Source organism: Oncorhynchus tshawytscha, linkage group LG01 (genome assembly GCF_018296145.1).
Source record: "Oncorhynchus tshawytscha isolate Ot180627B linkage group LG01, Otsh_v2.0, whole genome shotgun sequence".
Taxonomy (NCBI): domain Eukaryota; kingdom Metazoa; phylum Chordata; class Actinopteri; order Salmoniformes; family Salmonidae; genus Oncorhynchus; species Oncorhynchus tshawytscha.
In genome coordinates this window covers 62,359,987-62,385,556 of record NC_056429.1, presented here as the reverse complement: position 1 = coordinate 62,385,556, position 25,570 = coordinate 62,359,987, and the positions used below count along the sequence as shown (strand labels likewise).

Here is a 25,570-nt window from a genome sequence, read left to right as displayed (position 1 = left end):
AGAGTGAACCGGGCATTTTCGCCCGCCAAAGGATGAGGGAGCGCGAAATTCAAACAATGAACGTGCCAATTGAAAGCAGACATCGCGCTGAACAAATACATACTGTTCCCAGATCGGTAGCTGCCTGGGAAGGGGGGGCGATGACGTCAAAGTTGACCCAACTTTTCTCTTGACAAGAGAGAGTTTGGGAGAAAGGCTGCCCTGAGAGTTCTGCTTTACATACAGACATAATTTAAACGGTTTTAGAAACTTTAGAGTGTTTTCTATTCAATAATTATTATTATATGCATATATTAGCAATTTTGGAAAAAATATTTTCAGTTTACTATGGGCACGCACTTCCTCCAACGGGGCAGTATTGAGCCATAAGCTCAAGAGGTTAAGGAGAAGTGTATCTGAAGTTCCATGTATAATAGTTGTATCTTTATCAATGTTTATTATGAGTATTTCTGTCATTTGATGTTGTTCTCTGCACAATCACCGCATGTTTTAGAACTACTGAACGTAACGCGCCAATGTAAACCCAGATTTTTTTATATAAATATGAACTTTATACATGTATTGTGTAACATGAAGTCCTATGAGTGTCATCTGATAAAGATCATCAAAGGTTAGTGATTCATCTTATCTCTATTTCTGCTTTTTGTGACTCCTCTCTTTGGCTGGAAAAATGGCCGTGTTTTTCTGTGGCTTGGTGGTGACCTAACATAATCGTTTGTGGTGCTTTCGCTATAAATCCTTTTAAAAATCAGCCACTGTGGCTGGATAAACGAGAATTGATCTTTAAATTGGTGTAAAAAACTTGTTTGCTTTGAGGAATTTGAATTATGACATTTTTGTTGTTTTGAATTTGGCGCCCTGCACTTTCACTGGCTGTTGACCATTCTGCCTGCCCTGACCTCGAGCCTGCCTGCCCCTCTGTACCTTCTGGACTCCGACCTGGTTTTGCCTGTCAATGACCATTCTCTTGCCTACCACTTGGATTATAATAAATATCAGAGACTCAAACCATCTGCCTCCCGTGTCTGCATCTGGGTCTCGCCTTGTGCCCTTGTAGATCTCAGCTGTTTTGTGCAGTGTGCTCAGGAGGACCACATTCTTGTTCCTCTCTGGGAGGTAAGAAACTAGGGTGGGGGTGAAGGCAACTTTGATGAGAAGGCCTCTCTCCCCCTTGTTGCAAGAAGTGCAGGGGGAGCTCAGGCTTGTTCTTTCTAACTGTGCCAACCATAGTGATCTTCCTCTTCGGGACCTGCTGCCAGAGATCATAAGAGTTGAAAACATTTTCACACGTGACATTGTGCCCCCTCAGTCCATCTGTCACATCAAGCACAACCCGCATTCCCTGGTTCTTCTCTGGGCCTCCACCTGTTAGCTTCCCTGTGTATACTTGCATCTTCCAAGCGTTACTGGATTGTGCATTACAAGCCACCCATGTCTTGATGCCATACTTTGCTGGATTTCTGGGCATATACTGCTGGAAAGGACAGCGAACTTTTGACAAAAGAGATTACTATCAGTAACTAGTATCAGTGTCACAGAAAATTATCACAGAAATCAATGATATTACAGCAATACATAATACGATTAACATTGAAAATCACTTACAGTTGAAGTCGGAAGTTTACATACACTTAGTCATTAAAACTTGTTTTTCAACTACTCCACAAATGTCTTGTTAGCAAACTATAGTTCTAACAATTGTTTACAGATGGATTATTTCACTGATAATTCACTGTATCACAATTCCAGTGGTTCAGAAGTTTACATACACTAAGTTGACTGTGCCTTTAAACAATTTGGAAAATTCCAGAAAATTATATCATGGCTTTAGAAGCTTCTGATAGGCTAATAGACATCATTTGAGTCAGTTGGAGGTGGACTTGTGAATGTATTTCAAGGCCTACCTTCAAACTCAGTGCCTCTTTGCTTGATATCATGGGAAAATCAAAACAAATCACCCAAGACCTCAGAAAAATAATTGTAGTCCTCCGCAAGTCTGGTTCATCCTTGGGAGCAATTTACAAATGCCTGAGGGTACCATGTTCATCTGTACAAACAGTAGTACACAAGTATAAACACCAATGGACCACGCAGCCATCATACCGCTCAGGAAGGAGATGTGTTCTATCTCCTAGAGATGAACGTACTTTGGTGCGAAAAGTGCAAATCAATCCCTGAACAACAGCAAGGGACCTTGTGAAGATGCTGGAGGAAGCAGGTACAAAAGTATCTATATCCACAGTAAAACGAGTCCTTTTTTGAGATAACCTGAAAGGCCGCTGAGCAAGGAAGCAGCCACTGCTCCAAAACCACCATAAAAAAGCCAAACTACGGTTTGCAACTTCACATGGGGACATCGTACTTTTTGGAGAAATGTCCTCTGGTCTTATGAAACAAAAATAGAACTGTTTGGCCATAATGACCAACATTACGTTTGGAGGAGAAAGGGGGAGGCTTGCAAGCTGAAGAACACCTTCCCAACCGTGAACCACGGGAGTGGTAGCATCATGTTGTGGGGGTGCTTTTCTGCAGGAGAGACTGGTGTACTTCACAAAATAGATGGCATCACGAGGGAGGATAATTATGTAGATATATTGAAGCAACATCTCAAGACATCAGTCAGGAAGTTAAGGCTTGGTCGCAAATGGGTCTTCCAAATGGACAATGACCCCAAGCAATCTTCCAAAGTGGTGGCAAAATGGCATAAGGACAACAAAGTCAAGGTATTGGAGTGGCCATCACAAATCCCTGATCTCAATCCTGCAGAAAGTTTGTGGGCAGAACTGAAAAAACGTGTGCGAGCAAGGAGGCCTACAAACCTGACTCAGTTACACCAGCTCTGTCAGGAGGAATGGGCCAAAATTCACCCAACTATTGTGGGAAGCTTGTGGAAGGCTACCCGAAAAGTTTGACCCAAGTTAAACAATTTAAAGGCAATGCTACCAAATACTAATTGAGTGTATGTAAACTTCAGACCCACTGGGAATGTGATGAAAGAAATCAAAGCTGAAATAAATCACTCTCTCTGCTATTATTCTGACATTTCACATTCTTCAAATATAGTGGTGATCCTAACTGATCTAAGACAGGGAATTTTTATTTGGATTAAATGTCAGAAATTGTGAAAAACTGAGTTTAAATGTATTTGGCTAAGTTGTATGTTAACTTCCAACTTCAACTGTACATAACATATATGAAAATTAAAATGTACCTCTGAAAGGAATCAGTTGCTCATCCATTGTTACTTCAGGCCCTGGGTTGTAAAGGTATGGCAGATGCTCCATCCACTTCTCCCAGACCTCCCTTATGGCATCCAGTTTGTCTCTCACACGTCTTGCAGGTCTTGTCTCACGGTTATTAAATCGTAGCATTCTTGAGAAAGTGTTAAAGACTTTCAGTGGCATCGTGGCATGGAAAATTGCATTTCTACTCTTTGCATCCCAGAGTCTACATGTAGCCTCACCTCGGGACCTATACACACCCGCTAAGATTAGCAGCCCTATGTAGGCACACAGGTCAATCTCATCCATCCTTTTCCAGTTGTCTCCATATTTAGGAAACCCTTCAAATTTGTCATCTCCAGGATGATATTTTTGATGGCTGGTGTGATGAACACGTAGAATATTGAGGCGATGTCCTGAGCATGGGCAACTGCATGTCTTGTGGGCCCCGGGGTAATTATGACATTTGTGCTGCCCTGGTTGTCATATGGTGACAAGGACCATGCTAATTTGCTGTTCTTTGACAAAAATGTCTCTCTTTCAGCTTGAGGGATTTCTTAGATGATACATCGTGCTCTGGGTTGTATTCTTCCCCATCTTCTTCTTCAGATACCTCCTCCTCCTTTAAATCATTGTTCCCTTGTTCCTCCTGGACATCTGAAAAATGTCAGATCTACGACCTGTTGGGCACTGAAACGTGCAGTCGTGGCTTCAGCAAAGAGAGAACTTGAGGGGACTGTCATCTGCAGCGCATTTATAGCCACTGACTGCATTCCCCATTAGTAAACAATGCTTTCAAGAAATGTTTATTTTGTCTGAAATATTGTTTATTTTGTCTGAAATTGTTTTTATTTTGTCTGTGAACTGTGAGTCATGTGTGGGGTCGTGGAGGGGAGAAGCACAAGAACGTTCTAGTTTGGTCTGAGTTCAATCAGTAGCACATATAATCTCAATTTCTCATTGTGTGTGTGTATGTGTCTTGGCGGTTTTTCTGGTGTGTAAATGATTTTATAATTGTCGTGTCAACAATGAACCTAAGACAATCTTTGTACCTTGGTGGTGTACAGCTTTCATGGAACTATGAATGAAGGCGATGTTTCACTTTTTCTAATGTTGGTGTCACTCTAGGAAAAGTGATAACATTTCAAGTTGAAAAAATATAATTTAGTCTCTGCTGTTAAACATAGTGGCGGGACATTTTTGACCCTTAAGACAACACAAGGGTTAATCATGAGAATAGCATGATATTCACCCGCTTTTCGTTGGGAGGATCTAAGAAATGAAGGTATGGTGGAGTTTGGTCTACAGATAAGCCTTGACCTTGACTTTATAATTCCACCACTTTTCGTTTTTTCCCATATAAATAACAGCATTCTCCATGCACTGCAATTTATAAAATGGATAAGAGCTATTGATAAATGCTAGGTAAATGAGTAATCCATTTGGAGATGGGAATTGTAAATACACATAGCAATTGTTTAATTTGGATTATTTTCCTTATGATCCCTGGATACGAATGTGAAACCAGCAATATTGAAGCAAGCAGAAAATCATATCAATATGACATGTATTGCGGCCCGTTATCCACAGTGAAATAGGCTATAATTAGCTGTCCCGTTATTCCGAATTTTAAGTGTGTCATAATTTGCGTGGATGAAATTTGGACACCAAAGGTATAGGGTTCTGTAGGGCTGAACCTACTGAGTTGATGTCCCAGAACTGCTGTTTTCAACTCTCTAGAGACAGCAGGAGCGGTAGAGATACTCTGAATGATCGGCTATGAAAAGCCAACTGACATTTACTCCTGAGGTGCTGACCTGTTGCACCCTCGACAACCACTGTGATTATTATTTTGACCCTGCTGGTCATCTATGAACATATGAACATCTTGGCCATGTTCTGTTATAATCTCCACCCGGCACAGCCAGAAGAGGACTGGCCACCCCTCAGAGCCTTGTTCCTCTCGAGGTTTCTTCCTAGGTTCTGGCCTTTCTAGGGAGTTTTTCCTAGCCACCGTGCTTCAACACCTGCATTTCTTGCTGTTTGGGGTTTTAGGCTGTGTGTCTGTACAGCACTTTGAGATATCAGCTGATGTAAGAAGGGCTTTATAAATCAATTTGATGTATGCCTATGCCAGTGCTTTTCTCTATTTATTTTATAATTTGTATCATATTAGACACTATGGGGAGCCACCATCAGTAATACCCACATACATTTACAACTATCACTTTAGTGTTAGTTTTCTTCAAGTTGTAACTTACATTTTGCATCATTCCATTCCGTTGACCTTTCTTTCCTCTGTCACGTGAAGTTGTTCCTGAAAGTCGCTAGCATTAGTGGATCATATTAGGCTAACATTGTGCAATAATTTGGGACATTAATCATTATGGAACTAGGCCACACGTAGCAGGTTAAACCTGCAAATCAATATATTTTGTTCGTAAAGGCTCTCCAAAACATTTTTTGAATGATTGATACATACTTATATTTGCCTAAATAATCTAAAAGATCAAGAGTATTTTTTAAATCTACCAGTTGGAGCTGAACCAGAGACGAAGATGCATAGATGGCATTCATTCATTGATCCCTATTTTCTGAAAAATTGTAATTAAAGGTACACTGTATTTAAAGTGTTGGCTTAAGTTACATGTACTGAAAACCCTATTGAATGAAAACTCCACGAGATCATCTGTTGGCTAGGAAGTGGGAGGGTTTTCAGCAGCTGAATTACATTTATTCAGTACGGACAAGGGAACCAAGCTTGCAAAGCCTGTTATGCATTTTCGTAAGGTAAGTCTGAACACCAACTACTGAGAAGTGCATAGGAAAGGCATGTATAAGAGAGATGCAATTCCCTACGTCGGAATCGGGCCCTTAGTGACTAACTACATGGAAATTATATTTAAACAAAACAATAAGAGAAATGTCTTAACGTGTGGTTTATACAATCAGTCAATGTTGTTGTTGGGCATTAATACAATATTTAAAGCTCGTGGTATTCAGATGCTAACTTGAGATTCATGCAAAAAACTCTCCACTTTTTTCTCATGTTTGGATGCAGACCATAATGCATACGTAAGGTCTATGACTGTGTTATGTAATTATTATGACAGTATCTATGTTAGATGTGGTGGTTGTAGGAGGATGGAAGTTTCCACATAGCACATACCAATACCAGACAATACCTTTTTTTTGGCTCTGCTGGATTTTGCCCTTTAAGCTTTGAATCAGAAGTTGAGGGCACACTCAAATTGGAGACTGGTAGACACCAGGACCTCCATGAGAAGGGCATAGTTCAGGATGTACCATGCAGGCTTTATCTCTGTCAAATCGTCGAGTTTCTGAAGAGTTTTTTTGCGGATGAGACAGGGACAGAGAATTTCTGCATGCTCTATTTGTTTTTTTCGCACACTGGATATATGCCATGATGTCAACACTTGGATGCTACCACTCAACTTACGGTATTGTTACAGACATTGCCATCGAAACTTCTTTCCTTGGGCAAAGGACTACTGGGTAAAAGATTCACCTCCAATCTCCTTGTGTTCCACATGGGACTGAAAGACTGAAGAATATCCCTTCTTGTCGACAGGAGTTTCTCTCTTGTCAACAGGAGTTTCTCTCTTGTCGACAGGAGTTTCCTAGCCAGAGATGACTGACTGTTTTCAGTAGGTTGGCTGTCTCTTTGGGAGAGGCACAGAAGTTCTAATATCCCACTCATAGACTTTATTTGGGGAAATGTAAACTCATTTTCCATTTGCAAACTGTGCAACTAGAGTAGGGCAAGTATTGTGACTCCTTTACTGTGCATGAATGTCTTTTTGGGTGGTATCACACTGTACCAGCCAATGTGAGTTGAAAGAATAAATATAGAAATACTGACAATGTGTTGAAGAAAGAGGGTGAAACGCAATGAACATAATATGTTTTGCTCAAGATGATCTGCAACTATATGTTTATTCTATTTGCATAGTTCTTATGAAATGAATTATTCCAACTGCCCCTAACAGTTAGTTGTATGACATAATTAGATTTAGATGCTGATTACCCTGAGTTAGTTACAGTAGATCTGAGACTATTACGATGAGTAGGAGGAGAGGCGATCTCAGGAGGAAACTGGGATTGGCTCATGATGAGGATCTTTAAGATAACCATCCACAGTTGTTCTGTTTTTACCTGTAACAATAGTTATTTAGCATCCTCTATGTTCTAAGGTGGTCATTTGCATATACTTGGGGGCTGACTAGGAGGACAATGAAAAGAAGCAAGAAGCCTGGAGTGTATCTAATGGGCTAGATCCACATTTCCCCCCCTGTGCAACAAATTAATTTTCCCTCTCCACACTGTAAACCAAAGGCTTTTTTAACTCAAAATACTTCTAGAAAGTTGAACTCAAGTCAATGAAAAGTCATTATTGCTTAAAATGTTTATATGGTACTGACTCAAAACTAAATGAGAAGTCACATCAACTCAGTTTTTTTGAAGGTATGATAACAAATTAACTTTTTACCCAGCATACTCTACCGCATGTAAAAATAAAAATAAATCAAATTGTTTTTAATACCTGAGTTTTTGCATGTACAGTGCCTTCGGAAATGATTCAGACCCCTTGACGTTTTCCACATATTGTTAGGTTACAACCTTAATCTAAAATTGATTGTTTTTTCCCCTCATCAATCTACACACAATATCCCATAATGACGAAGCAAATACAGCATTGAGTGCAAAGGGTTTCCTCAAAAGTTTGGAGTAATGACAGCACATTGTCATTACTCAAACAAACTCCAGCGGGTTTCTATAAGTGGACTAGCACCTTGAAGGAAAAATACCCCACAACAATAGCTTGCGGCAATATTGTGTTAAGCAGCACTGTGAAATAGTTTCCTTTAATTGAGTACAGCATTATGTCCCTGCTATAGAAATGTAGTTGGTGTAAATTTGGAATGAGAAACGTAGGTAGAGTGAGACTCCCAGGGACATGGAAACTGCTTAACAATGATGTAGATTGGTGTCTGACATCGTGGTGTTGAAATAGTTACACACAAAATAGAAAGAGAGAGAGAGAGATTAGGGGTGAGGAGAGAATGAAAAAATGCACCTGTTCAAATTGTACTTTAATGTCAGGGGTACAAAATCTCACACAAACTTAGACTTCTGGCAAAAAGAGATTACTTCGGGGCCTATGCTGGATAATCAGGAAGTGTGTGTGTCAGTGTGCATGTCTAGCCTTAGCTGGCAGATATAAGGAATATGTGTTCCAGCCAGGACTCACTGTGCAAAACCTTTGGGCATAATAGTAAAACAGAGATTCAGGAATCTGGGGGGGTGTAACGGTTTTCCTTAGGTGAAGGAGAGGCGGACCAAAATGCAGCGTGGTGGTTATTCATGTTAAATTTATAAAGACACTATACATGAATAAACTAACAAAAACAATAAACGTACAAAAACAATAAACGTACAAAAACAATAAATGTACAAAAACAATAAACGTACAAAAACAATAAACAGCCCTATCTGGTGCAAACACAGAGACAGGAACAATCACCCACGAAACACTCAAAGAATATGGCTGCCTAAATATGGTTCCCAATCAGAGACAACGATAATCACCTGCCTCTGATTGAGAACCAATTCAGACAGCCATAGACTACGCTAGAAAACCCCACTAAGCCACAATCCCAAAACCTACGAAAAACCCCTACAAAAACACACCACAAAATAAACCCATGTCACACCCTGGCCTGACCAAAATAATAAAGAAAACACAGAATACTAAGACCAGGGCGTGACAGGGGGTGTTTGTGTTAGAGGCTGTCCCGATGACAGTACAGACAACTCCTCTGACAGAGAGGACAAACATATAGAAATAGGTTTGTTTGTCTATCACTTCTGTTGCAAACAATTATTACAAGGTAGACTATCATTGAACCATGGTGAATAACGTGAAGCATTACACTGTTAAAATGAGGTGCTTAATAAGACCAAAACTAGTGGCAACTGAGCTGCCAACAACTGAAGGAGACAAAACTGTAACTGTGGTAGATTATTGAAACACATTATCTTGAGATGTTTTGAAACATTACACCGTGTGTTGTAACACCACTTAATCAAGTATTTTGCAAAACCTTGCCAGAGACTGGGATTATTAACAAAAAAGGTTGAAAACCCTATTATAATGTTTTGAATCCTGTCTAGTACAGAATTAGTTCCCCTTTTCTGAAGTGTCTTAATGCTTAACATTGTTCTATGTATTTTATCATTTGGCAGGCATTGTCAAGCACAGTGTTAAAACTACCTGCAGAAACTGGTGGTTGAATTGCAAGAACTGAGGATTCTGCACTTGCCTCTGCCATTGGTTCTCGAGTAGCACAGCAGTCTAAGGCACTGCATTTCAGTGCTAGAGGTGTCACTACAGACACCCTGGTTTGAATCCAGGCTGTTTCACAACTGGCCGTGATTGGGAGTCCCATAGGGCGGCGCACAATTGGCCGGTGTAGGCCATCATTGTAAATAATCATTTGTTCTTACGTCACTGACTTGCCTAGTCAATTAAAGGTAATCAGGGTAGTAATGGAGTCCAGGTGTGCGTAATGAGGGTTGCCAAGTGTGCATGATGATGGGTTGCCAGGACCTGCAACGTCGAGTGCCGGAGAGGGGACATTTTTTACATCAAAATAAAGCATCATAAAAAATAAAGGTGGACTTCCACAAAAAAATATTCTCCATAGGCCCTTAAAGTATCACCAATCAATTTGTAGGTTATAAACCATTTGCATTTCTAATTCATTGATTGTATGAAAAACTGTTTTTTGTTGTTGTGTGTCTTGATGCAGACTTTTACATGCACTGAAATCCCTATTAGCAACAATATTCAGGTTGAATAACCACTTTGGGTTACTCAGAGTACTACATTTCTGTTTTAAAACACATTCTGTGTATTAAAACATTTACATCCTCCAGACACCAGATCTCAACTTACAGTAGGTGCATTATCTTTCATGGTTTCATTACACAATCATGGTGTTTTAAGACTTTCTGTTTTTACAGTATGGTCATCAATTATCAGAATCCATGATCAAGGCTAGTTACCTTGAAATACTTGTTTACATCTCCATCAATACAATGTGTACATGTAAAAAACAACATAGGCCTACTTTCATAGAAAAATACATTTATTTTCAACAATTACAACATTTCATTTTGTTTACAGTGATAACTATGGGGTAAAAACTTAAATATTAGCTTATCTAACAAAATTAACAATACAGTATAGCTCATGCACTACAATGTTAAGCAACTTATGCTAAATCTTCAACAAGACCATCCCATAAATGGTTTAAAACATTTACTAATATTAAAATCACCATGATCAACACTTGCTTACCTCATCATATTATCTTAGATGTTACAGTTACAAAGTGAATTATGACATGCTAGAAAAAGTGAGAAATATTATTATATTAGCAGTAGGCTAATAGAAAACCAACTCTGTTCAGTGTGCCAAGATTCTAGAATGGACAATCTAATAAAAAATGTTGGCATACATGCTTTTTATCCACCTGTACACCTTTTAACAGCCTCAATTATATCTAGAGATTGTTTCCCAAGCAGCCACACTAATTTGTAGTATGCCTTTCTGTGTAATTATTTACATTCCACCTCCCTTGTGTAATAGTACAGTCGATACAGTTGTCATTATCAAATGTACAGCTGTAAGATAATCATGTTGCGTTAAAGTTTTGATTAGCAATGCGATCTGGCACTGAAGAAAACAATTACTCTTTCAACAATGGCATGTTCTTATGCCTATTTCTGACATTCACAGATGTCATATTACGCTTCCTCAATACTCAAGTAAGGTATATACACCAAATGTATTCTCCTGCTATACAGAATTCTAAAGTATTGTGAAATACATATTAAGTAGCAATTCTCGGCGACCAAAGTATAGGGTGAAAACGAAGCTTTTGAAATTGGTACATTGAAACACCACAACCTGTACTTACAGTACTCATAATCTCATTTCTTAGACATTAGTACAAGTAGGAAACTCTCTTGTGATCACTCTCTCCCCATTTCTTCCATCTTCTCCTGGTGATAGAATATATAAACACAGGTATAATTATTATGAATAGTGCCCCCAAAGACACTATTGTCTCCAACACCACAATAAAGCAAATTAACCCAGTTGGTATCATTTGAATGTTTTGATGTTGGCAGCAATTGGAGGACCTTTGTGTCGACCTACCAACTAAACTAGCATAGGAACCACTGCAGGCATCAGAGTAATCATGGAATCTTAACTTCTTATGTCTGGGGGCAGTATTGAGTAGCTTCGATGAATAAGGTGCCCAGAGTAAACTGCCTGCTACTCAGGCCCAAAAGCTAAGATATGCATATCATTAGTAGATTTGGATAGAAAACACTCTGAAGTTTCTAAAACTGTTTGAATGATGTCTTTGAGTATAACAGAACTCATATGGCATGCAAAAACCTGAGAAAAATCCAACCAGGAAGTGGGAAATCTGAGGTTTGTAGTTTTTCAACTCATTGCCATTCCAATATAAAGTGTCTGTGGGGTCATTTTTCACTACCTAAGGCTTCCACTAGATGTCAACAGTCTTTAGAACCTTGTTTGATGCTTTTACTGTGAAGGGGGGCCGAATGAGAGGGGATTGAGCCAGGTGTCTGGCAGATTGCCACGATCTCGTGATGCACGGTCATGTGAAAGTTAGCTTGCGTTCCATTGCTTTTCTCTGGTTGAAACATTATTGAAGATTTATGATAACATCCTAAAGATTGATTCTATACTTCGTTTGACATGTTTCTACGACCTGTAATATAACTTTTTGGACTTTTCGTCCGACCTTTCGGCTGGACTTGTTTACCAAACGCCCTAACAAAAGGAGGTATTTGAACATAAATTATGAACTTTATCGAACAAATCAAACATTTATTGTGGAACTGGGATTCCTGGGAGTGCATTCTGATGAAGATCATCAAAGTTAAGTGAATATTTATAATGCTATTTCTGACTAATGTTGACTCCACAACATGGCGGATATCTCTTTGGCTGTTTTGGCGCCATACTCAGATTATAGCATGGTGTGCGTTTTCAGTAAAGCTTTTTTGAAATCTGACACAGTGGTTGCATTAAGGAGAAGTTTATCTATAATTCCATGCATAATAGTTGTATCTTTTATCAATGTTTATTATGAGTATTTCTGAAAATTGATCTGGCCCTCTGCAAAATCCCTGGATGTTTTGGAACTACTGAACATAACGCGCCAACGTATACTGAGATTGTTTTTATATAAATATGAACTTTATCGAACAAAACATACATGTATTGTGTAACATGAAGTCCTATGAGTGTCATCTGATGAAGATCATCAAAGGTTAATGATTCATTTTATCTATATTTCTGCTTTTTGTGACTCCTCTCTTTGGCTGGAAAAATGGCTGTTTTTCTGTGACTTGGCTCTGACCTAACATAATCGTTAGGTTTGCTTTCGTCGTAAAGCCTTTTTGAAATCGGACACTGTGGTGGGATTAACAAGAAGTGTATCTTTAAAGTTGTGTAAAATACTTGTATGTTTGAGGAATTTGTAATTATGGGATTTCTGTTGTTTTGAATTTGGCTCCCTGCACTTTCACTGGCTGTTGTCATATCGATCCCGTTAGTGGGGATCTCAGCCCAAAGAGGTTTTAACAGACACACAACAGCCATATTATTGAATCCAATGGTACAAGTTAAAGCTCCCATATTGCTCTGCCCATTGAGAATAAATAGTTGGGATGCAACAGAAGAGAAATCTATCTGTCTCCGATCACTAAGGTCTGCTGGAGGAGAGACCTGCTGTGAGATGAAGATTGGCCAAATTGCTGACCTCTCAAAAAGCCTTCCGCCCACATGTCTATCAGGACCACTGCAGTAGCACTATTGTCAAAAACAGTCAGCAGTCCCCCTGATTTAACAACCCAATGGTTTCCCTATGTTGACCTTTATGCACACACGTACACATGGATTTTGTACTGTACATATGTGGCAATGGTGGAGTAGGGGCCTGAGGGGGAACAGTGTGTTGTGAAATCTGTGAATCTATTGTAATGTTAAAAAAATTGTATAAACTGGCTTAATTTAGCTGGGGATACATATTAAATACAAATACTTACAGGAGCTTATGGTACGAAATAAGACAAATCAATGGCACTTAAGGGTTTGTCAAGTACAATACAGTAGGCCGACACCATGAAACATTCTGTATCTTAAAATGGCTAATCATAATGCCCTCATGACACTGAATATTGATACAATGCTTTCCATTGCAATCCATAATTCTGTCAGAACTCAATATCTGACACAAACCTATTCTGATAGACGATAAGGTGCTGTGTTGTTTTTATTGCAGCTCGCTTGACGCATTAGCTATCTCTTTGAAAATATGTGAGTTAACTGACTAGCTAGCAGTTTGTGGCTTTTAAACTTGCTGTCCTAGCAATGATGAAAACGTATTACAATGTTTCAATTATACCTTTCAACCAATGTATTTAGCGTGATTAATTATTGAAATTGCAAATGAACTTGATGTCTATTACGACAATTTACAATATAACTATTGCTCATATGTTACAGTGCACAACAGAGATTTGTCTTCTGCTGTGTGTGGACAGATGATTTACATAGGCTACGGCATGTGATGATTTTCATGGGAGCTTGGCTCTGGCTCATGGGAGCTTGGCTTGGCTCTAGGTCCATTAGGCAAGTCCGCCACTTTTCTATACGGTAAGGTCTAACTTACCTCTGGTCCTGGCCTCCAGTTCTTTCTCTGTAAGTTCCTTCTCTGAGGGGAACTCACTGTTCTTCATCTTGGACATGGTGTTGTTCTGCCTAACCGTGCCGATCCTCTCCGGCTCCTTTTCCTGGTTCTCCTCAGCCTGGACATGGATCCAAGGGATTTTCCTAACAAGCCAGACACCACTCTACTGACGTCATGTGAACTTAAGCTGCAGTTCGGTAACAACTTCACTTCTTAGTTGATAGTAAAAGTATAATGTAGCTTTTGAATGCCACTAAGACAAAATAAGAAAAAATTGGTTGACTATTACCAACCAATCAATATTATTGCTTGAACATACCTTTTGAACTTGAAGATGAAGAATGCAACTAAACCAACAAACGCCACAGATAGCGACATCAGCATGGCTGAGCTACTGTGAATTGGGTTGGAATCAACCAGAGGTGCTGGGGAAATACAGAGACAGAAAAATACTTTAGCCTACAGATTTCTGCTTTAGCCAATTCTTTTGTTGATATCATTAATTGAATGTAGTTATGTCTTTGTTACTCTTGTCTATAACTGTTCTGTACTTTCTCATGTACTTTATGTTTTGTGCTGACCAAGAAGAGTAGCTGCTGCATGAGCTACAGCTAATGGGGATCCTAATAAACTAAAGTAAACCAACCATGCCAAACGCGCAAAAAAAAGAGTTGGTAAAAGCAGAAACAATTTCAATGGGAGAAAACAAGGGAAGAAACCAGCAATCATTCGTTTTTATTCACTTAGCAGGTGTCCAGTAGGTCTGAGTGAGCATCTGTCATGTTTCATTTTAAGAAGGGCCTCCATCCATGAGGTCCCGCTCTTTCTCCCTACGCCTCTGAAAGGTTTGCGCTTAGTCATGGCTTTAAGTGCTGAGGCATATTATTCAGAGTATGTATTAACCCACCCCCAACCAATCTTTCTCTCTTCAAAAGAGGAGACCAGTGAAGTCGTTGACCTTTCTACAGCATTTTAAAGGCACCTCAGACCTTTCCATGCAGACACAATTTAAGACACATCAGTGACTGAATGAAAAGGGTAAAGTTATGATTGACAAGTTGTAGTGATATGCTAATATCCAAATGACCCTGTTGACTTCCAAGGTGTATACTAAAGGTATCTGTTGTTAAAAGTCTCATTGATTGCATGACTATAAGACAATCTACTGTAATAAGCTAGTTACAAAAGAGATTCAAGTAAAAATATCTATCCATGTCTGATGTTGATATCAGGTGGTGAATTGAGTGTCGGTACAGTGCTTATTATAATATTTATAATTGTTTATGCATTGTTATTTAGCATTTTATACTGTGAAAGAGTCAAAGAAAAACTGCAACTTACCCGAAGTTAGCTGTGTGATGTAAACAATTATTTGAGTGTCAGGTTTCAACTCAAACTGGATCAATCCTTGGTTCAGGGCATTTATAAGAATGTCTGATATCTGTATCACAGAATTGAAAAATGACATGGCACCCCAAAATGTGCATTTGCAAAGATTATTCTTTCAAATTTGAAGAAAAGCTGATGATAACATTATCTTGGAAAACCAATTAAATCAGTTAAACCCCATTGGTGATACAAATGTGAATTGTTTTGTAGATTAATTACAAGATAAGATGTTCTAGAAGATTTCCTAAAGTACAAACAAAAAATATGCTTACACTCACTAAGCCCTCTTCATTCCGTTTCCCATATTCAGACAAATGAGTCTCAGGCAGGATAAATAGTTCTGCTGTTGTTGGAACACCTGGAAACAACGATACCAACAGCTGCTCTTCTGGAAACCCAGACACCTGTAACAGCAGTCTTCCAGTCAAACACGCACACTGCTATCGTGGGAAAACACATCATACTACACATCTATGTTTACTTTACTTCCTTAAAATGTCACATTGAATTAAAGAGGGTTATCCTCATCATGACCATAAAAGCCATTGCGTGACAAACTCATGACGACTGTTGTCCCAGAGGGAACTTAGTCCTATACCTGTGACACAGCTGTCCTCACCACACGGCCCACATCCTCTCTCCACTCAGGGATGTCAGGGTTGTGCTCGTCCAAAGTCGGAGAGAATGATAACAGCAGGGATTTGAAGAACTCTGCGAAACATGGAGGATGATTCCATGAACCCTCTACCACAAAGCTTTGCCGTGTGGCAACATACCATTAAGAATCCTTCAGTTTGCTGGAATTGCTTATAACCTAACATGAATTTACAATTTACTCTTGTTTCTCATGACATAAAGGTGAGTAGAAAGGAGTAGAGGTGACGTCCACATTCTCACTAACAAGGCAGTGCTAACATGGATACAGAAGATGTGTGATTAAAACAAGTTGCGCACCTATGTTGCATTCATATTAAAGCCTTCGAAGGAGTCCTTTCCGCTCACCTTTAACAATGATGACCTTGGTATCCTGCAGTATGTTGCACCCAGAAGACACCTGGACAACGACCCTGTTCATGCCCTCCTTCTGAAACGTGTACGCGATGCTTCCACCCAAGGTTATTAAGGACTGGGTTTTGCAAGACAAAGCGAATGGCATAGAAAACCTCACAACCTTTTGCCTTTTGCAGCACACATGGAATACACAAGGGACCAAAACAACTTGCTGCGAATAAACAATTCCAATCTACAATACAACAAGGTACCTGAACTAGGCAAGGTGTAGCACCCACACAGATACAGCAGGAATGGTCAGTGTAATTGGGAGAAGGACTCTCACCTCAGAGCTGTTTTCAAACCACCAGAAAAAGGTTAGTGTTCTTTGGTGGACGGGCCAGACCACAGCAGTTAGGTTGGCTTCCTTCTTCCTGATGGCCACAACAGGAGCTGAGAGATACACACGCTCCACTGGGCCTGAGACACACAAGAGAACCACATTGGCCAATACAAACCAAATGTAGTCATTTTGGTAACAGTAAATTGGTTAATTTACAAATCCAACATAATCCAATAGCTTCATAAGCACTTAAAATGCATTGTCAATCTATAGTTCTTGACGTATGATCATCTGTAATCTATGCTGGTGTCAGTGGCTTACTGCGGTAACATGCTTAGGTAGGAAAAATCATGAAACCACATGAGACATAAGGGAGCCAGTGTTTCTTGTTGACATACTGGTGATATGTAAGAACATGGAGCTGCTGTCATATCCCTGGCTGTTCTCAGCATGTGCTGTCACTCTGAAGATCCCAGGTGCTCTATAGCTGTGTTTGATCCCATCGCCTCTCCGGCTCAGGTTGTACATGACCGTGATGCCATCCCCAAAGTCTAGCTGGATATGTGTCCACAACGAGTTTCCCTGGAGACAGGAAGTAAGACAGACATCATTAGTCAGAACAGATTGTTATGACACTGCATTATCTTTCACAGGGAAGAGTTGTCTAGGGAAATACTTGGGATGAGATTTGAGATTAGACATAGGAGAAGCACTCGGGAGACGAGAACGAACAAGAGAGAACTCAGGAGGAGCAAGTGAGAGATAAAGATAGAAAGAAAAAGAAACAGAGACAATGTAGTGAGTCATAGTGCTCTTTCATTCCAAAACCAGACAAAAGCAGTTCAGACTCTGGGGACTTCACGTCATCCAACACTTCAAAAGCACAAGATAATCCAGGACAAACTTCCACCGCTCCATGATGAAATAATAATAATATGCCTACTAATGACACAGTGTTGGTTAGTGGTGGGAGAGAAGACTCACATCGTCCAGATGCACCAGGAAGGTGATGTTACTGCCCAGGTTGGCGGTGAGGTCTCCATGGCTAGTGGTCAGTCTGAGGCCTCTGGGAGGCCTGGGGGAACAATGCTGTTTCCTGGGGGAGTACACATCCTTTCCTCCCTCTTTGCAGTTATTAGACAAAACCTTCCTGTACCTACCAGTGACAACATTCACAGCATAGATGTCATTTTATAATTGAGAGTGAGACTGGATTTACTGTAGTCTCAATGCAGAGAGAGTAATTTGCTGAACAAAGGGCTCTATTCAATCAAAAACAATATTTACTGAGTGGGAAAACACTGAATATCAAATCACTGCACAGAAAGAGTGTTATTTTGCACAAGGGAGGAAGGAATGAGGGATAGTACAAGTTACTTACCCTGTGCTATTGAGGTAATTCTGGCTAGTGCTACAGCTTCTTGGTACCGTATTTGGGTCGAACCAAAAAGCAGGTGAACACTTTCCATCAGCTTGACGTTCATACCCATAATCACTGTAAAACATCAGACTGTTCATAAAACACTATCTACTTTCCCCTCGCTGACACTAAAAAGCTTTTGTAGTTGAGCAATAGGTCAGTTATTTTTGGTATGACTACAAGACTAGTGACATGATCGTTGTCAGAAGAGATTTTCAGAGATAAAGATACAATACATTTAAAATTAATTTAGCAATTCCTTACTTATTAATTGGATGAAAATAAATAATTTGTCATTATGTAAATTAGACAAGCTTAGTCACATTCACAATTTGCAAACCATAATTGGATTGTGTGGATGCATGCACAGTGGCTACATGTAATAAACTGGAGAACATCAGGGAAATTGAAGAGGTATAAAGTTGAGCAAACTAATCGTTTTGGTGATTAGATATGTGATTAGGGGGGCTGTTAAGTCCTGTGAGGCTCCAGTAATTAAGAAACAATTCCATTTAATGTCCAGCAGAGTGTTGGGGGATGGGTTACATGTACAGTCCCCTTGCCTATTCACTGATGTAACAACTGAGGAAGTCTACCATAACTTTAAATACCATTCAAAATCATAGGCCCTGCAGATGCATGGTTCTGAGGATATGACTCGGGAGTAGTCCTGGGTCAGCATACAGCGGTTCCCTGGCCTCCGTTTCATAAAGGTCTGCTTTTCTCCCATCACACATGGCTCTCCCTATCAAACGCATTACATTTCATTCCCTGCGGTGAATTTCATTACATTGATTCAATGTTTTTTTACAGATCAATAGCCTGAAATTATATGAATGTACAATGTGATTCAGCTGTGTGTGTGTGTGTGTGTGTGTGTGTGTATATGTGCGCGTGTGTGTGTGAGTGTGTGTGTGAGTGTGTGTGTGTGTGTGTGTGTGTTTGTGTACATGCATCCATGTGCTGTGTTTACAGTGACAATAAACAAACATGCCTATCTTGATGTTGGCATCAAATCAATAACTTTCATTATGTACATAACCTTGTTATGTAGGTTCCAAGTCTGATAATCTCCATCCATGCATCTCCTGCTAAAGATGGCTTTGTAGTCAATCTTTATCAGCTGCCATTCTGAAATACGACTTAAGTGTCCAGTGAAACTTAAATCAACGAAACAAAACATTAGGTAAGTTATTAGCCTTATTGTCTTTGTCTCTTGTAAAACGAAGATGTTGCCCAGACTAGTGTATTGCTGCTGTGGTCCAGACATTCAATTTAAACACATTAACAAAAATAAATAACTTTGCAAACACAGCTATGTGTATAGTACCTCTGGCAAACAAAACATTGTAACTTGAGAAATTAAGTTTAGGTGCTATTTACCGATTCATGCATAATAACAACACTATTTGACTTTCATAAACAGATGACCTGTAACCAAGAACATGAGTTCTTTGTTTACTTAATGTTGACCCAACCCTAACTCCACTTACGTGATGATGTGATTCTCTGGTTGCATAAGAGCTCCATCCAGAAACAAAGGAACCAGAGAGAAACTGTGACGATCCCATGTCTTACCCTCGTCCAGACTTATCCTATTTCGCAACACAGGACAACAAATATTAACATCTGATTAAATACATAATGTAGTTCATTTACTATGCTAGTAATGGCGTAATTACATGTACAACACAATTTCAAACTCTCTGTCATCTTTGTAATCTTTGTAAGGTGTGACAATGAAAAGAGTTTAACAGAAAATATTTCTAGCCATTTCTACAGAGTCCAAATTCCTAGTGATACCGTTCTTAAGATGAATTCTCATCATGGATGAAAAATGAAGTACCCACATCAGCCTGTTCTCTATTTGGAAAAGTATCCCAACTATGCACTCAATAATATAACTAATGTTTCACAGCTCCAGGTAAATGTTGAGGGTGACAAAACATAAAAAAGAGATATGACTCAGGCTCTAACAATTGAGGGACTTAAATCACCCCTCACAGATGTTAATTGATTGTGACACTGTTTCAGTACGGGGGATATCAAAGTATCTGGTGTGACAGGGTTCCAACAACACAAGGACCCTGGCCCACAAAGTCCCCCAATACTTCAAACCTGGACTTGGCAATATTTGCATAAAAGTAAATTGCGAAAATACCCATGAACAGTGCAATGCGGTAACAGACATTCTTTGTTGAAAGGATTCTGACAGTTTTGATGTGGTGAGAGAAACAGTTGCAGTTGCTGGAGACAGACAACCCATGCAAATATACCTTGCTAATCAGCATTTCAAAGGCTAAATGTAATCCTATGCAACAACACAACCAAAACTGAAATCAGAATTAAATTAACTGTGTCCTTAAATGTGAACATCAACATTAGTCTTTAAAGCATTGCACACCTGTTTCTGAAATCAACTGATAAGGCACAGTATAATGCTGCTTTACATACAATGTATATCATTATTATACTACCATATACAGTACCTTCAGAAATTATTCACACCCCTTTACTTTTCTGCATTTTGTTGTGTTACAGCTGAAATTCAGATTTTTTTTGTCACTGATCTACACACAATAAACAAAGTTAGAATTTTTTGGTAGAACATTTTCCAAATTGATAAAAAATGAAAAGCTGAAATGTCTTGAGTCAATAAGTATTCAACCCCTTTGTTATGGCAAACCTAAATAAGTTCAGGAGTAAAAATGTGGTTAAAAAATGTGTTCAATAGTGGTTAAAAAAATAAATAAAAAACTCCCCATCTCTGTACCCCACACATACAATTATCTGTAAGGTCCCTCAATCGAGTAGTGAATTTTAAGCACAGATTCAACCACAAATAACAGGGAGGTTTTCCAATGCCTTGCAAAGATTTGTCAAGATAAAAAAGCAGATGCTGAATATCCCTTTGAGCATGGTGAAGTTATTAATTAGGCTTTGGATGGTGTATCAATACACTCAGTCACTACAACGATACAGGCGTCATTCCTAACTCAGTTGCTGGACAGGAAGCAAACTGCTCAGGGATTTCAACATGAGGCCAATGGTGATTTTAAAACAGTTACAGAGTTGAATGGTTGTAATATAAGAAAACTGAGGATTGATCAACAACATTGTAGTTATCAAAAAGAAAGGAGGACCAATGCACTCTTCATATAATGAATTAAAATGCCTTTATTTGTATGGTATGTTCAATAGAAATAAAGTTTTAAAAATCCGACGCATTTCGGCTGCATGGCCTTCGTCAGGGATACAAATAAATGTACTTCTAGTTCCGACCATGCAGTAATACCTAACAAGTAATCTAACAATTTCACAACAACTTCCTTAAACACACAAGTGTAAAGGAATGAAATTGAATATGATCGCCGAAAGGTATAGGCAAGATGCAGTAGATGGTATAAAGTACAGTATATACATATGAGATGAGTAATGGAGGGTATGTAAACATTATATCAAGTGGCATTGTTTAAAGTGGCTAGTGATACATATAATACATCCAATTTTTATTATTAAACTAACTAGAGATGAGTCAGTATGTTGGCAGCAGCCACTCAATGTTAGTGATGGCTGTTTAACAGTCTGATGGCCTTGATATAGAAGCTGTTTTTCAGTCTCTCAGGCCCCGCTTTGATGCACCAGTACTGACCGCACCTTCAGGATGATAGCGGGGTGAACAGACAGTGGCTCGGGTGGTTGTTGTCCTTGATGATCTTTTTGGCCTTCCTGTGACTTCGGGTGCTGTAGATGTCATGGAGGGCAGGTAGTTTGCCCCCAGTGATGCATTGTGCAGACCTCACTACCCTCTGGAAAGCCTTACGGTTTTGGGCGGAGCAGTTGCCATAGCAGGCGGTGATACAGCCCGAAAGGATGCTCTCGATTGTGCATCTGTAAAAGTTTGTGAGTGTTTTTGGTAACAAGCCGAATTTCTTCAGCCTTCCGAGGTTGAAGAGGCGCTGCTGCACCTTCTTCACCACGCTGTCTGTGTGGGCGGACCATTTCAGTTTGTCCGTGATGTGTACGCCGAGGAACTTAAAACTTTTCACCTTCTTCACTACTGTCCCATTGATGTGGATAGGGGGCTGCTCCCTCTGCTGTTTCCTGAAGTCCACAATCATCTCCTTTGTTTTGTTGACATTGAGTGTGAGGTTATATTCCTGACACCACACACCGAGGGCCCTCACCTCCTCCCTGTAGGCTGTCTCGTCATTATTGGTAATCAAGCCTACAACTGTATTGTCGTCTGCAAACTTGATGATTGAGTTGGAGGTGTGCATGGCCACGCAGTCATGGGTGAACAGGGAGTACAGGAGAGGGCTGAGAACGCACCCTTGTGGGGCCCCAGTGTTGAGGATCAGCGGGGTGGAGATGTTGTTTCCTACCCTAACCACCTGGGGGCGGCTCGTCAGGAAGTCCAGGACCCAGTTGCACAGGGCGGGGTCGATACCCAGGGTCTCGAGCTTAATGACGAGTTTGCAGGGTACTATGATGTTATTTGCTGAGCTGTAGCCAATGAACAGCATTCTTACATAGGTATTCCTCTTGTCCAGATGGGTTAGGGCAGTGTGCAATGTGATTGCGTCGTCTGTGGACCTATTGGGGCAGTAAGCAAATTGGAGTGGATCTAGGGTGTCAGGTAGGGTGGAGATAATATGGTCCTTGACTTGTCTCTCAGAGCACTTCATGATGGAAGTGAGTGCTATGGGGCGATGGTCATTTAGCTCAGATACCTTAGCTTTCTTGGGAACAGGAACAATAGTGTCCCTCTTGAAGCATGTGGGAACAGCAGACTGGGATTGGATTGATTGACTATGTCCGTAAACACACTAGCCAGCTGGTCTGCGCATGCTCTGAGGACGCGGCTAGGGATGCTGTCTGGGCCGGAAGCTTTGCGAGGGTTAAAACGTTTCATGTTGGCAGCAGTGAAGGAGAGCCCGCAGGTTTTGGTAGCGGGTGGTGTTGGTGGCACTCTATTGTCCTCAAAGCGAGCAAAAAGTTTAGTTTGTCTGGAAGCAAGACATTGTGGACCGCGACGGGGCTGGTTTTCCTTTTGTAGTCCGTGATTGACTGTAGACCCTGCCACATACCTCTCATGTCTGAGCCGTTGAATTGCGACTCTACTTGTTCTCTATACTGACGCTTAGCTTTTTTGATTGCCTTGCGGAGGGAATAGCTACACTGTTTGAATGTCTGCTTGGGGAGGATATACAGGACTGTGATTATGAACGAAGAGAATTCTCTTGGTAGATAATGAGGTCGGCATTTGATTGTAAGGAATTCTAGGTCAGGTGAACAAAAGGACTTGAGATCCTGTAAGTTGTTACGATCACACCACGTCTCGTTAATCATAAGGCCTCCGCCCTTCTTCCTACCAGAGAGATGCATGTTTCTGTCGGCGCGATGCGTGAAGAAACCAGGTGGCTCTACCGACTCTGATGACGTTCCCCGATTGAGCCATTTTTCCATGAAATAAAGAATGTTTCAATCTCTGGAAGGCAGCCCTTGCTCGGATTTCGTTTACCTTGTTGTCAAGAGACTGGACATTTGCGAATAGTATGCTCGGGAGCGGTGCGCGATGTGCCCATCTACGGAGCCTAACCAGAAGACCGCTCCGTCTGCCCCTTCTGCGGCACCATTGTTTTGGGTCGCGGGCTGGGATCCGATACATTGTCCAGGGTGGTGGACCAAACAGAGGATCCACTTCAGGAAAGTCGTATTCCTGGTCGTAATGTTGTTGAGTTGACGTTGCTCTTATATCCAATAATTCTCTCTGGCTGTATGTAATAAAACGTAAGATTTCCTGGGGTAACAATGTAAGAAATAACACATAAAAAAACAAGACCGCATAGTTTCCTAGGAACGCGAAGCGAAGCGGCCATCTCTGTCGGCGCTGGAAGTATGATGCTTGCAACAAGGAACTCAAGTAATAATTGCAAAAGATGTGGCAAAGAAATTTTATTTTTGTCCTGAATACAAAACATTACGTTTGCGACAAATCCAACACAACACATCACTGAGTATCACTCTTCATATTTTCAAGGATGTTGGTGGGTCTGCTTGTCATCGGTAAGAACTGGGTCTACTTGTAATCGGTAAGGATTAGGGAGTTTTCTGAGACAAAATTAAACAGAATAAAGCAAACCATGAAAAACCTGGTTCAGTCTTCTTTTCAACATGGGAGATTAATTCACCTTTAAGCAGGACAATAACCTAAATCACAAAGCCAAATCTATACTGGAGTTGCTTACCAAGACACCATTGAATGTTCCTGAGAGGTCTAGTGACAGTTTTGACATAAAGTGGCTTGAAAATCTATGGCAAGACATGCAAATGGTTTCTAGCAATGATCAACAACCAACTTGATGGAGCTTGAATTATTTTGAAGAGTAATGAGCAAATATTGTACAATCCAAGTGTGCAAAGCTCCCAGACTTACCCAAAAAGGCTCAAAGCTGTAATTTCCTGCCAAATGTGTTTCTAACATTCATTGTATAAAGGGGGTTAACAGTTATCTGATCAAGATATACACTGCTCAAAAAAATAAAGGGAACACTTAAACAACACAATGTAACTCCAAGTCAATCAGACTTCTGTGAAATCAAACTGTCCACTTAGGAAGCAACACTGATTGACAATACATTTCACATGCTGTTGTGCAAATGGAATAGACAACAGGTGGAAATTATAGGCAATTAGCAAGACACCCCCAATAAAGGAGTGGTTCTGCAGGTGGTGACCACAGACCACTTCTCAGTTCCTATGCTTCCTGGCTGATGTTTTGGTCACTTTTGAATGCTGGCGGTGCTTTCACTCTAGTGGTAGCATGAGACGGAGTCTACAACCCACACAAGTGGCTCAGGTAGTGCAGCTCATCCAGGATGGCACAACAATGCGAGCTGTGGCAAGAAGGTTTGCTGTGTCTGTCAGCGTAGTGTCCAGAGCATGGAGGCGCTACCAGGAGACAGATACCAGGAGATACGAGGGCCCGACGTCCACAGGTGGGGGTTGGACTTACAGCCCAACACCGTGCAGGACATTTGGCATTTGCCAGAGAACACCAAGATTGGCAAATTCGCCACTGGCGCCCTGTGCTCTTCACAGATGAAATCAGGTTCACACTGAGCACGTGACAGAGGTGACAGAGTCTGGAGATGCGGTGGAGAATGTTCTGCTGCCTGCAACATCCTCCATCATGACCGGTTTGGCGGTGGATCAGCCATGGTGTGGGGTGGCATTTCTTTTGGGGGCCGCACAGCCCTCCATGTGCTCGCCAGAGGTAGCCTGACTGCCATTAGGTACCGAGATGAGATCCTCAGACCCCTGGTGAGACCATATGCTGGTGCGGTTGGCCCTGGGTTCTTCCTAATGCAAGACAATGCTAGAC

At 40.5% G+C, this 25,570-nt stretch overlaps 1 protein-coding gene across 2 annotated transcripts in view; it reads right to left on the bottom strand.

Moving 5' to 3' along the window:
- Nucleotides 1–10,257: 10,257 nt before the first annotated feature.
- LOC112254599 (VPS10 domain-containing receptor SorCS3) overlaps nucleotides 10,258–25,570 on the bottom strand; it is a 66,366-nt gene continuing 51,053 nt past the window's right edge. Inside the window, exons 14-27 of one of the 2 annotated variants that reach the window (XM_024427320.2) lie at nucleotides 19,677–19,778; nucleotides 19,226–19,343; nucleotides 18,795–18,928; nucleotides 18,145–18,258; nucleotides 17,748–17,919; nucleotides 17,162–17,345; nucleotides 16,767–16,900; nucleotides 16,433–16,556; nucleotides 16,029–16,141; nucleotides 15,709–15,834; nucleotides 15,383–15,482; nucleotides 14,361–14,466; nucleotides 14,024–14,184; nucleotides 10,258–11,312 (exon numbers count right to left, since the gene is read on the bottom strand). In XM_024427320.2, the coding sequence (XP_024283088.1) occupies nucleotides 11,248–11,312; nucleotides 14,024–14,184; nucleotides 14,361–14,466; nucleotides 15,383–15,482; nucleotides 15,709–15,834; nucleotides 16,029–16,141; nucleotides 16,433–16,556; nucleotides 16,767–16,900; nucleotides 17,162–17,345; nucleotides 17,748–17,919; nucleotides 18,145–18,258; nucleotides 18,795–18,928; nucleotides 19,226–19,343; nucleotides 19,677–19,778 (1,753 nt within the window). In that variant the 3' untranslated portion in view covers nucleotides 10,258–11,247. Of the gene's footprint in view, nucleotides 11,313–14,023; nucleotides 14,185–14,360; nucleotides 14,467–15,382; nucleotides 15,483–15,702; nucleotides 15,835–16,028; nucleotides 16,142–16,432; nucleotides 16,557–16,766; nucleotides 16,901–17,161; nucleotides 17,346–17,747; nucleotides 17,920–18,144; nucleotides 18,259–18,794; nucleotides 18,929–19,225; nucleotides 19,344–19,676; nucleotides 19,779–25,570 lie in introns of both variants that reach the window. The other variant, XM_024427312.2, reaches the window with a different exon arrangement.